We start from the raw sequence: 14613 nt of genomic DNA on the forward strand, positions 1-14613 counted from the left end.
TGACAACAACTACTGATATGCTGATCGATCTGTAATTTGCAACAGTAGTCTTGGATCCTCCTTTATGCAGTGGAACTATTTTCCGCTCTTTCCACACCTTCGGGACTAAACCAGACCCGAGACTCAGTTTAAACAACATGGTCAAGGGCACTGGTAATTCTTTAGCCGCTTCACGTAAGACCTGTGCCGGTATACCATCCAATCCCACAGATGTATTCACATTAAGGTTCTGTAATAGACTATTCACCTCCACTTTATTCATCATAATTCCCGTATAAAGTAATGGTTCCTTCATTTTTTCAATGCCACCACCTGGATGATATACTTTTGCAAAGTGCTCGCTCAGTAATTCCACTATATCGACTGATTCAGTGACCTCCTTACCATCGTCATTCCTTAAAATCATTTTGCTGTGTACAGTGTTTTTCTTGCTTGCAGCATATTGAAAGAACTATTTGGGATTCTCTTTAGCTTGCATCGCTAGTTTCCTTTAATAATCCGCTTTTGCTTTTTTTACCACATTCATTACCCTTCTGGCCTGCACTTTATACTGTTCGTGTGCCTGCAGGTCACCTCTTTCTTTAAATTCCCTCCACAGTTGTTTCTTTTTTTGCAGCTCAAGCTTAATGGTGTTATTCATCCATTTAACCCCTACTTGTTTTACTATTCGGACCCTAGGTATACAATCAGCCATAACCTCCTGTAAATGCTCCTTGACCACTTCCCATGCTCTATCGACATCCAGTCCTTGCAGTTTTACATGCCATGCCATGGCACTGATCCAAGCAATCTCCTAAGCTTATTATACTTGTCAACATGGTAATTCCACATATACTCTGTCTTAATCGAAAATTCCACACCTTTAGCCACCTCCCAGGTCAAGGCTTCATGAGCACTCTCACCAATAGGTGGCAACATGGTCATATTCATTACAGTGAAATACTCAGATATTTTTACCAGGTCAAGCACTCTCAAACCTCTAGTATTTTCAATTACATGTTGTCTCAGACAGTTATCCCTTCCTAATTGAATAAAATTCATTTCCTTCCTCACATGTGTCCTCTCTTCCTTCCAATCAATGTTACCATAGTTGAAATCCCCCATAATAATTACCCTCCTTCCACTCATTTCATCAATTTGTTTATGCATACTATCTCCACCATCTATTCCATCACCTGGTCTATAGCAGATATAATGTAAGAATACTTGGAACTCAAGATAGAATAGAAGAACTTGAAAATGAATGAACAAGATAATTTGGGACATTGTGGGGGTGGGCAGTGGATGGCATTGCTGTAGATGATTGGTAGTAGAGGTTTGGTGTAGTGGTGGAGATGGAGAGTTGTATAGTGGGTGTGCTCCTGAGATGAGTCTTCGGACTCCTTGGATGTGCCATGAATAATAATAATAATAATATTAATAAAATCAGCTAACGCCTTTTTATTTCCGTATATAGGGAGTAGGCGAGGCTGTTTTAGTGCTATCTAACTTTTAGAGACTGAGTGGTCATTTCAATCTCCACTGGTACCCTATCATAGATAGCTGGCCGAAGTCTATCCCTAATTAAGCGGTACGCAGTGAAGAGAGACGGCTCACCAAGTGACGCCATCTCGTGGTCCCTAACCCTAACACTCGTATTTAATGTCTGAAATAATGTGGTTTCTACGGTCGATTTTCTTGTGTTTACGGGACGAAAAACCCGAGTTTCCGGGAGAAAAAACCCATTTGCCCATGCCAGAAATCCACTAATTCGGGAACTCGGTCGAAAAAATGCTTAGAAAAATTTCTTCTAGTCGCCGACTAGATTCGTAACCAAGAAGCCGTCCTTCGTGTGGTCAAGGACCGTGGTATGCAAATGCCACATCCACTGAGCTGGACTATCTGAAGTTAAAAGAAAAGAGGAAAATTGTCTTACACTAAATTCAGGCCATATGCTTTACTGGAAAGAAACAAAAATTTAAGATCAATAGGAGTTGGTTTTCTTGTAAACAAGGGAATTTTAAACGAATGTCCTCCCGCGATGAGTCTTCGGACTTCTTGGAGGTGTCACGAATAATAATAATAATAATAATAATAATAATAATAATAATAATAATAATACTATCCGAAGAGTTAAAAGAAAAGAGGAAAATTGTCTTATACTGAATTCAGGCCATATGCTTTACTGGAAAGAAACAAAATACTTAAGATCAGTAGGAATTGGCATTCTTGTAAATAAACGAATTTCTGATAGAATATCCAGTAGCTTTAGTCATATTAAAGATTAATGACATAACATATATCAAAATAGTGCAGGTTTTTAGTCCAACAAGAGAAAGTGATGCTAATGAAATGGAAATATTTCATAAAGATGCCAAAAAAAGTTAAATGTCAATATACAACAGTCATAGGAGATTCAATTCTCAATTGGGAGTCAAGAGGGACGATAATGAAACATGTGTAGGAAAATATAGATTAGACTTTTATAGTCTAAAATGAAATGAATAAAACTGATCCAGATGAAATTAATATTACTCGTAAAAATGTATTGATTTCGAGAGAGAATAAAATATTTTCTTGGTAATTAATGATCGAAATTACAAGAGAATATATGTATTTTAGTAATTTTATATAAGGTTTATACCTCTATCTTCGCTTTCTTGGATATAAATATTTGATGCAGCGAAATATAAGCAACCGCAGGATCTCTAGTGTGTGAACAGAGATTAAATCGCCTAAATGGAATTCAATTGGTCACTTTAAGCAAAACCGGGGGAATGAATAAGACTTGCAGAGATACATATTTATATATGGTTTATTTCTTTTATCAACTGCATTTGATATACTTCTAGTGAATATATTCTTAGGATTTTGAAAGCATTTTACTACTACATTTAGCTAATAAATTACTTCTGCCCAGTTTTTCGAAATTAATCCCATATTATGGAATGCATTTATTTCTGGAATTCATTTCTCATTTTGTCCAAATCAAACAGATCGACTTGATTCCGATTTTCTTGCGACTGGATACAGTCGTTTTTGTATAAAAATAAACAGCAAACTTCAAATACCATATAGTATGTCTAGATTGTAACAGTTGGTTTGGATACTATTGTTTCCATAATTTATATTTGTTAAAACGAAGCGGTGAGCGAAATCTGTAAACCCCTCAGATTTCTAATTGGCTTTCTTGCACGTTTCCGTCAGCAACACGTTTAATGACGTTCATCTAATCTTTTTTTGTTTGCTTACGGACACTTTTTTTTTTGGGTCATCTTCTTAAGGTGCTTGTAATATGGCTAATATTATATCTACTATGATATCACGAATTTATGTTAAAATGTGTTCTTTTTGTACATGTTACTCCCTGTATCAGCTTTTGAATTAAACTAAACATCCGGCCACGGAGTAATTTTCCTGTTAGCATAGTGGTTCGTTAAGTTCAGTACCGTACGCTGGACATATTGCTTCTCCTGTGTCGTTCATGAGCGTCTCTGCCGTCAGTGTTTTCTCCCGGTTACGCGAATGCAAGGTACTCATGCAGCCGTATGTAAAAATGGCTGTAGTACGAAAAAAAGACGGCGGGCCAAATGTAAAGTTCTATGAATCTCTAGATACGGTAGCCCAGTTCGACAGCGTTAGGCAATGGCTGCAGAAAAACTGCAAAAAGGTATCACTCCTCTCTGTGCTGTTTGTACTTCATTGTAACTTACTATTGTATGTTTCAATTTTACAACTGTCATTTGTTTTGTTTAGGCTTAATGATGATATTAATAAATTGAAAATGATAAAATAAGATAAAAACGATTTTCAATATTAATTCCTTTAATGTTTAATGACATCTGTGTACCATAAAATGATAAATTGTAAGTTACGTAAATGTGATCGAAGATACTCCGAAAAGATTCCGCACGCTGATTTCCAGTTATTGATTTCTTCTTAATGTCAATATATGACAATTGCCGGTGCTTATGAATATTATTAGTGTGCCGCTATGTTGGTATCATCATTAATATTTTTGTTTTCGTCCAATTTTGGTGTCGATTTTTTTAAAAATTATTTTGGCTAGAGTATTTTCAGTATCATGATTTTTTTTTTTTTCCCGTGTCGTTATTAATAATGCTAGGGTTTCATATATTGTGTGATCACATTTCTTATCCAATAAGTAATTTGTACAACTATATATAATATCTTAACTGAATTCTTATGCTTCCCAACAGTGAATTTTGAGTATCAGTGCTAGTATACTCTTCAACACCGGATATGATTTTTATGCATTATCGATGTGAAAACATGTTTTTTTTTTTGTTCAGTACTATTATCCAAGTCATTCTACACATTTCTAGTAGATCTAGAAGAATTCTTGTTTTAGTTTTTTATATTTTTCCCCTTCTCCATTTGCTTTAATTTTTATCTCTTCATGCTTTTAAATAATCAAGTAAAAGGGAACAAACCCAACAATTCATTTACAGATTTGTAATATGTAGTTGCATTTTAGTCATGCAGCTGTTCATCATCCTTATCTTTTTTTTTTTTTAATTGATAATAATGGCCTTTCAAAAAGTTATCTGTGAATGCTAGATTTAGATGAAGTTTCAAATATGTAAATATATCCTTCAATTTCTGAAAGACAAATTACTAGACAAGTTTATTTATATTCCTGAAAGAGCTTCTGTGTTTGCAAATCTTCAGTTGTTAAATTTATTATTATTATCATCATCAACATTTGACTTCCATGGAGTCAGAGACTCATTGTGGGAGTTACTCACTATTGCATACAATGTTCATCCAACCATGTCTTAAACTGATTCAATGTGTCCATATCCACAACATACTCAGGCAATGCATTCCACTCACCAACCACCCTCCATGCAAATAACCTGCTTCTCACCCCTTTGCTCACACCCTCCTTATACAGTTTTCAGCAATATCCTCTTGTTCTACTCTCCCTCTCTCCCATTCTATGAAAAACTCTTCCATGTCTAACTGATAATAATCCCTGACCAGATTATGTCTCACTCATATCCCCCCCCTTTCCTCCTATTCACGAGGCTCTGCAACTTACATTCTCTCAATCTGTCCTCATATTCCACATTCCAAAGACCACTGACTACCTTTTGTGAATCTTCTCTGTACCCCTTTCCAACATATCCTCGTCACCATGAAAACCTGGCGACCAAATCTGTGCACAATAATCCACATGAGGTCAATCAAGGCCTCATATGGATAAAACTCTTTAATAAGAGTTTTGTTATTGCAAAACTCTTATTAAACAGGCATGCCAATGCTACTGGCAGTTCCCTGGAACATTCCCTTAAGATGCGTGGTGATATGTCATAAAATCCTATTGCCTTATTAACATCAAGGTTATTTATTTCCTGAAATACTTCCTGCTCACTCACAGTTAAGCTATCCTCTCCTATGTCCTCTACACTTAAGTTCCTCATGATTCCACCCTGATCAGGATGAAACACATTTATAAATTGATCACTGAATACCTCAACAATGTCTTCTGCAGCAGTTACCATTTTACCACTTTCATCCCTTAACTTCATCTTTCCATGATCATTCTTCCTTCTACTTGCCATATATCTAAAAAAAACTCTAGGGTTTTTCTTAGCCTGATTTGCCAATTTCTGCTCATACTCTACTTTTGTTTTCCTTACTAATTGAGTCACTCTCCTGGCTCGTTCTTTATATTCTTCATGTGACTAATTACTATTATTCATCTTGTACTTTCTTCTTCCAGATTTCATGCTTAAACTCCCCATTCATCCATTTTACATCTACCTTATTCAGCCTTTTGGCCTTTGGGATGCATTCATACATTGATGCTGTTATGTATTTCTTTGTAAGTTCCCATGCATCATTTATTTCCTTACTGCTTATTAGATATGAATCAGATACTCAATTTTTTCCCGTCATGTTGTGTGAAATACGTGGATTTGGATCTCATCTAGAATGGCTAGAACTTTTTTTATGAAGACTTTCCAGTTGAAGGTGAGTCAGTTTCATATGGAGATGGCAGGATTTTTTCTCATCCTGGAAACTCAGGTTTTCATCCTGTAAAACAAGAAGTGGAAAGACCTGCAAATAACACACATGACAGACTTTCATCATAGCCTTTAATAGCTTCATCTGTAATTCCAAACAGCTTATCATTCCTCTATATTGAATCCAGATCGCTTCTTTTGAGAAAGATTGTGGTTCTTCGGGTTTTGTAGTGTAGTATTGCTTCAGAATTACAGCTACATGCACCTAAACCAGAGATCAGTATATTATCTTTGTTAATGTCTTGTATTCTCAAGCTGTTTTGAAGGATGAAAAATCCTGTCACCTTCCTGTGTGACCTCTGGTCTTGTAATCTTGCTTTGGCTCAAATTCTAACCGAACTCATATGAGACTGGCTAGCTTGCCTTCAGTCGAAAGCCATTTTAAAGGTTTCTTGCTCCTAGACTGGATTTGAATTGAAGTATTCCCATCAAGCTGGCCTGGTTGGCCGAGTGGTTAGCATATCCACTCTCCATCCAAAAGGCTGCAGGTTTTAATCCTGCCTAAGCATGGATGTTTGTGATTGTCTTCCACCTTCATACATTAATTCATACAAGTGAATAAACACTCTCCCAAGATGGAGTGAGTCACATGGGAGAAGTAGATCCAATCCTCCAGCAGTGGGAGGAGCCTTTACCCCAGCAGCGGGGAAAAGTTACAGGCTGATAAAAAAAAAAATAAATAAAATAAAAAATTCCCATCAAGTAGAACATATTATTTTCTTATAGCTGCACTGTGCAAGTGTTTTGAATATATAATACAAAGTATTGATTTACTTCCTGTGTTGAGGTATAACTGTTGCACCATGACGTTCTGCAGTGCTTGAGGGATTTGAGAGAGAGAGAAAGGGGAAAAGAGATTGGCCCGTTGTGAAGGATCTGATGGATCTGGGGTAATAAAAATTCTGTTTTGAATGGCCCATTGGAAGCTTGTTGCAATTATGTCTTGCTTATACTTATTGCTCTTTACACCTATTAGGTGCATGAGACCATGAGTTTAGCGTTCCATCCTCTTCGGTCTAGTGCTGCTTCTCTTGTTCTCTCTCAGCTCAACCATCTGTCGTGGGACCATGGATCGTAGCCCTTAGCTTCATGGGATTTCTTGCTTCACTCATGGTTTCTGTAAACAGCAATTTTCACGAGAATGGGTGATTAGTCCATCCCTCAACCTTCCTCTTTTACCCAGGCTTAGCACCGGCATAGAGACGAGCATAACCTCCATCTATGGCTGAGTTTGCAATTATGTCACTACTTACATATTAAGATTGCCTATTTATTTATTTCATATCCAAACACAAGTGGCAGAGTAGTAAGTAAGTGGTACAACATTATTTACAACAAATTAGGATACATTACAAATGAGAACAGCTTAAATTTGATGGAGACTTATACAGGGAATAATAAGTAAAATATTGCCTATAAAACATTATGACCAGATCTCAGAAATCCAGAACAAGCAAGATAATGAACACCTGTAAGGATGAGATTTTTAGCTTTTCCATCATGAATTATTATTAATAGATTTTAGTTGTATTGTCATATGCCTTGTTTTGACATATGGCCTAGGGGGGGGGGGAGAATCTGGATATTCTTCCTGAGATAGCTGAAATAGAATGCACAATTTTCAGGCCTACAAAGATAAATCTTGAAGTCTAAAATACTGATGGAAATGCTTCTAAACACATGTAGCTGACCTTCAGTTAGCTTGCAGTATCCATAGCCTGTGTGTATACTTTCATGATTTGTTGGCCTGTTAGTTGTCTTAGATATTCTGTAGACATTAAACCTTACACCAATAGACTGGAGAACTCTTACTAGAAACGAACCAGTGTAATGCCTTTTTGCTTAGTGAAAATAAATGTTTAAATGAATATCTTTCAAAATGAGTAAGAAATAAATGTTAGAATAAACATACCTTGTATTATGTCCAGGGTATTTAATTAGATCTGGAATAGTGGGCTCTATACCAAACTGTTATAGTCTGCTGTCTGATCTTTGCAGTTGGATTGCCAGTTCCATCTCAGGTTATTTGCTGTATCATGGTAAATGGTTTCCACTATAGATTTCTCTGTTATTTTGCTGGCAAAGATGTCACAGGACTGCTTCTGCCCATATCTTTTCTCCTATATGGTAGTTAATGAAAGTCACTATACATTAGTGACTTTCATTAACTTCAAATCATAGTTTTGCTGATGATGGTATGCTCCATCTTTATTTGACAAGCCTTGCAGTTTTCATATGAATTAATTTTCAAGATCTTCCATAACCATTGCTTTAAACAGGAATCTCCTTGTCATTCTCCAATGGAGTGACAATAATCCAGTTAACTTAAACACCATCAAAACACAGTCTTGTCTTATTTCTCATAAAAGCTGTTGAAAATAAGAGACTCTGTTCTCTTATTTTTGTTAATTTCCATATATTCAAACTTGAACAGATTTCTCTTCTTGGACTGACTTACACCTCTAACCTTTCCAGGAGCAAATGCATCAGATCCACAGCCTCTTCAGTTTTTTAAACAAAGAACAAACTTGGGAATCCTCTTTCATTTGAGCCATTTCATTCCTTGGCTGTATACCTGTTGATGCTGTGGAAATCTGGAATCTGCCCAACTTTAATATATGTTGTTTTCTTGTATTGGGTGGTGCATCAAAACTTCTAAATCCAGAAGGTAGCTTGTTTAGATTAGTCACGTTCTCATGGATGCCCTTTTTAGATATTTGCATAGTGCTAATTTATTGAACTGGCTGCTGTCAATGTTCCATATTCCTCTAATTGTAAAAACACGAACAGTTGCCAGGCAATATCATATACAGGTCAGTTTCAGATTTATTGGATCAACTTGATTTCTCTTTCATTCCATCTACCTGTTCTCTAGAACAGCCTTGCACATTCTGTTTTTCCCAAGGACTATGATAAACTCCAACTGTCATATATGTGTGTGTGTGTGTGTGTGTGTGTGTGTGTGTGTGTATATATATATATATATATATCAATTACTCTGTAAATAAATATATATATATATACACACACACACACTAGGGGGATCTGTCCCCTGGTGCCTACCCCCCCCCCCGTTCCGGACTGGTAGACCAGTTCTCCTTGAATTCTGATGACTCGAATTTTGAAGACTCGACACTCAGGGTAGCCCCTGAGTTTCAAAACATTTCAAATAATTTGACAACAAAACATTACATAAAAAGGTTTATCATTTTATATATATATATATATATATAGGGTATATATATATAAAATGATAAGCCTTTTTACAAACTAATAACTTAGTAATAACAAACTAATGAAATATTCCGAAAACTTTATTCTAGAGGTACAAAATGGATTTAGAAAAGGACGATCATGTATAGACCCAGCCTTCTGCCTAAAATTAATAATAGAGAAAAGAAGAGAATATAATTTAGAAACACATATTGCATTTATTGACTTTGAAAAAGCATTTGACAAAGTTAAAAGAAACATATTATTTAACATATTAAAAGAAAGACAAATACTAAATAATATCCTAAAAGGTGTCACAAGTATATATGAAAATAATCAAATACAAATAAGATTAAATCATGAGCTATCATATACAATAGAGATAAACCAAGGGGTCCGACAGGGATGTCCCCTCTCAGCAACTCTTTTTAATATCTACTTAAATGAAATAATAATAAAATGGAGTAAAAATTTACATCAAGGAATTAAACTTTCACCTACAGTTAACTTAAACACTCTCCTCTTTGCCGACGACCAAATAATAATTACAAATTCTGAAGATAACTTACAGAAAGCTATTTTAAATCTAAATGAGATATCCAAAGATTATGGTATGATAATATCAACGGAAAAATCAAAAACTATGGCCTTTAAAGGACAAGATCCAGCAAGAACTAAAATAGTATTAGATAACAAGATCTTAGAACAGGTGAATTCATTTAACTACCTAGGATGTATGATCACTTATGAAAATGAAAAAGATATAAACATAAAAATTGCAAAATACTTAAAAATAACAGGAGTAATTAACTCTATATTTAAACCAAACCTAGTTCAAAAACAAACCAGGCTAAAAGTATACAATACATTAGCCCTACCGGTCTTAATGTATGGAAGCGAAATCTGGACAATAAAACAAAAAGACAAACAAAGATTAACAACAGCAGAAATGAAGTTTATGAGAAAAACTGCGAAGTATACCCTATTTGATCACAAAAGAAACGAAGATATTATGAAAGAATTAAACCAAGAACCAGTAATTGAAAAAATTAAAAAATATAAACATAGATGGATGGAACACGTTCAAAGAATGAAAACAGAAAGATTACCAAAACAAGCCTTAAAGTACAAGCCATTAGGAAAAAGAAAACCAGGACGTCCTCTTAAACGATTCAACGATGACTTCTAAGGCCGGAACAGGCCATACTAGGCCTAAATCCTTGATACGTATGATGATATAGGGTATATATATATATACATATATAAAAATAAGTATTCATCATCAGAGATCTGATGATTATTTGACTGACACTGCTTAAAAGTTCCTGTGAAGCAGCCAGAAAAAATTAAGACCTTATGAGAGTAAATTTCTTTCTTTCTGTAAAGAATTGCATTCTTCTGTTATTTCACATGATAGCTGGAAATGTTAATTATAGACATTTGCATTTATAATATTTGGAATTATAGCTGTTTGGATGCTGGTTCAATAACTGAAAACACTGAAACTACAGAAAATGCTGCTGAGAAGATAATTGTTTGTTTGATAACCTGTTTTATCTGAAATATACTGTATATATTTTTGCATAGTCATATAGGTTCCTCAATACTAATGTGTTTTTTATTTTTATTTTTTTAATTGCATTTAGTGATCCAAAGGTTTAATTTTTTTTTTTTAGGAAATACATAAGGAGAGAGAGAGAGGGAGGGAAGTCTTTCCCAATGAAAAATAGTGTAATTTACAAAAAAAAAAAAAAAAAAAAAAATATATATATATATATATATATATATATATATATATATTTTGTAATGTATATTTTTTTTCTGTGTACTGATTAAATTAGTATTCGCTATGAATCAGAAATGAGTTACTCCTTCTAAAATCCATAAAGATTCACACTAATAAAGAAATGTTTGAATGTTATGACATTGTATACTTCTTTATACACCTTTGTTACGAGTTTGCATGCCAACCAAACTGTGATTTCCTCTACATAGGTTGTTCAGTTATTAGGTCACTGTGGTCCCACTCACAACAATGCAGAGACTGCATTATATATAGTCCGTATACGTTACGGACATGTATACTGCTATGCATTAAGGGAAGGGCGACTACCCAGACCGGTTTCGACCTTTATCGAGGTCTCGTCAGTGGGAGCAGACCCAGAGTGGTGATACTAAGGCAGAAGCAATGGAGAGGTCATATTTACCTATACGTATAGGTAAATCTCAATAATTTGTTTCCATATTGTTGAGGTTACTAGATATAAGACTGCCAAGATGAACATATTTATTAACTTGTTCCAGCAGGTGATTTTCAAGATTTATAGAAATATTTTCTTCTTCTCTACCTATCTTCATTATTTTTGTTTTATGAAGATTTATTTTCATACCATAAGTTTTACAAGAGTCATTTAAAATATTAATAGTTTTTTCTAGCCGTGGTTTAGAATCTGCTAAAATAATGATATCATCCATGTATTTTATGTGATTAATGTTGGTACCATTGATTTTTACACCTGGTTCATTGGCTATGGTTTTACAGACTTCTTCTAGGGAGAGGATAAAGAGTTGAGGTGAGAGAGGGCATCCCTGCATTACACCTTTCTCGACTCTGAAATTCTCAGTTTTAATGTTGTTTGTTTTAACAAAAGCTTTGGTGTCTCCATAATAATAAATGTTAAAATATCAGAATCCATTTTTACGTTTTTTAGGATAGTAATCAATTTGTTTCTATTAACTGAATCAAAGGCTTGCTTAAAATCTATAAAACAACAGTATTTGTATTCTTCCCAATATTTTTCTGCTATATTATTAATGGTGAAGATATGGTCTATAGTGGATCTATGTGGCCTGAATCCTGCTTGGTTTTCCTCTATGATTTTTTCTGTAAGCACCTGTGTTCTCTTTTGTATAATTTGAAACAACATTACAGACCCATAACACTCTTAAGTCATAGTTTATAACTATGACTTAAGAGTGTTATGGGTCTGTAATTTTCACGTATTCTTTTGTCTCCTTTTTTTTTTTTTTTTAATTGGTATAATAATTCCTGTCTTCCAGTCAGTTGGAATTACTCCAGTATAAAGAATTTGATTAAATAAATTCATTAAGAAATTAATGGCTTCCTTGCCACCATATTTCCATAGTTCTATAGTTCTACCTATACTTCTTTATCTGTAGCTTTTGAAAGTTTCATTTGGTTTATTGCATTTATAATTTCTGCTGAGTTTATGGGTGGTGCCTTTTCATATATCATCTTTTCTGTTATACTTTCCTTCTCCTGTTCTTTTTGAAATAATGTTTGATAGTAGTCCTTCCAAATTATTTTAATATTTATTGACCCGGTTTCTAGATTGTTTTTATCTTTCATTCTTAATGGTTTATCTTTATAGATCTTAGTTAATTCTTTGATAATTTTGTATACCGTTTTATTAGCTTCTTCGCAGAGTTTTGCTTTTTCCTCCAACCAGTTATTTTTGGCAGATATGCACATTTTATCAATTTTGTTTTTAAGATTCTTATAATGTTGTTTATTTTCTTCTGTATTTTTTATATTTAATATATGCTTTGCTGTTCTTTTTTCTTCTAAAGTATTTAGAATTTCAGGGGTTATCCATTCATGATTTGGTCTTGATGTTGTACCAAGTATGTTTCTTGCAGTACTTGTAACAATTTTTTTACCTTGATTCCATGTATTTTCTATATTGTCATAGAATAATCTTCTAAACTCATTTCCTATTAGTGTCTGATAATTATCTTGCATAGATTTCTCTTTCAGTTTTGACAGGTCCACTTTGTTGATAGGAGCTCGTGATTTACGATACTTGAATTTTAGTTTAATTTTTGCTGTTAACAGTTCATGGTCAGTGTCAAAGTCTGGAGTTTTTAAAGTTCTAACATTTTACACTGATGATTTCCAATTGCGTTTGATTAGAATGTAATCAATACAGTTCTTTGTTGTACCATCTGGTGAGGTCCACGTGTATTTGTGGGAAGGTCTATGGAAAAAAAGGGTGTTACAGATAAATAGATTATTTGCTTTACAAAATTCTAAAATTCTTTCACCTCTTTCATTTCTGTTATCAACTCCGAACCTGCCCATAACATCCTCCATACCTGGGGTGAACTTCCCAATTTTGGCATTAAAATCTCCCATCACTATTAATATATCTTTCTTATTGGTCTTGTCTATTAGATCCTGCAACTTATCATAAAAGGTATCGATTTCTTCAGCTTCATGTGACTGGTCGGGGGCATAGATTTGAATAATTGTAAAGTGAACATTTTTTCTTTACCTTTTAATCTGATAGCGATCATTCTTGGGCCATGTGGTTCTATGGCCATGACTGCATTTTGTAGACTATTATTCACTAAAATGGCGACTCCTTCTCTATGTATATTGTCTTCTCCCGAGTAGAATAGTTTTCCTGAATTTAGATTTATAAATCCTTCTCCTGTCCAATGGGTTTCAGCCAAACCTAAAATGTCCCATTTAATCCTAGCAAGTTCTTTTTCCATCAAATGTACTTTCCCAGGTTTTAACAGTGTCCTTATATTTAAGGTTAAGAGATGTGAAATTCTATTGGCTGACCACATACTAAACTTCTCGACTGCTCCCTGTGATCTAGGATCAATCGCGTCGGTTTCCTCAGATGCAGTAACATTCTCTTGCCACAGTGGAGACTCCTTATTCATAGGATTGAATGGCAGAATAATGCAGCCGGCTTGCCACTCCTCTGCTGCATCCTTTGGTCCACGACTCCTTATTCTTTATTTGGAGCAACCGTTGGGGTTTCCCTCATCCGCCACCCAAGGGATGCGCCTGGTAGGAGTCAGGTCTCCCCCAGGCATAGCAGTATACATGTCCACAAAGAGATGTGCTTTGCATTATGGGAGATACGGAGACAAGGAGTGATGAGAGTTTGGTCCACCTTTGCTATGAGTTGCCAAGGGATGTACCACCTTACCTCAGTCCTGAAGATATTTTGAGGTGCAAACTTTGTTTGCTTATACTTGGATAAAGGATTAAACTAAATTTATTATGGTTGTTAGTTTCTTTTTAGGTTTAAACACATACTTATTATTCTTAAATGTATTACTATTTTGACATTATCCAGTCTAGAATCTATACCATTAGTGTAGCTAATGAAAGTATAAGAACGAAGAATAAATCACACCTTTTTATCTTCAATACAATCCCCAAGTAGGTTTTTATTGATAATTAAAATTATATTATGAATCATTTTTTACTTACTTTGATATATATTAGCATATCCATAATTTCTGTCTTAATCATACAACTACAGGATTTCATCCGAGGTTGACTATGCAGGGGCACTCGTATATACAGAGAGTATGTTATTAAACT

General features: G+C 34.6%; 1 protein-coding gene across 4 annotated transcripts in view; it reads left to right on the forward strand.

Annotated features, from left to right (window-relative positions):
- Positions 1-3091: 3091 nt before the first annotated feature.
- The window catches only part of mor (SWI/SNF- related protein mor), a 442374-nt gene continuing 430852 nt past the window's right edge, over positions 3092-14613 (forward strand). For 2 of the 4 annotated variants that reach the window (XM_090398829.1, XM_090398819.1), the window contains exon 1: positions 3092-3649. In XM_090398829.1, the coding sequence (XP_090254955.1) occupies positions 3464-3649 (186 nt within the window). In that variant the 5' untranslated portion in view covers positions 3092-3463. The remainder of the gene's footprint in view (positions 3650-14613) is intronic. The other 2 variants (XM_090398811.1, XM_090398837.1) reach the window with 1 other exon arrangement.

This window comes from Typopeltis vanoorti, chromosome 1, assembly GCF_054136105.1.
Source record: "Typopeltis vanoorti isolate ZY-2024b chromosome 1, IOZ_Tvanoo_1.0, whole genome shotgun sequence".
In the NCBI taxonomy this organism is placed as follows: domain Eukaryota; kingdom Metazoa; phylum Arthropoda; class Arachnida; order Uropygi; family Thelyphonidae; genus Typopeltis; species Typopeltis vanoorti.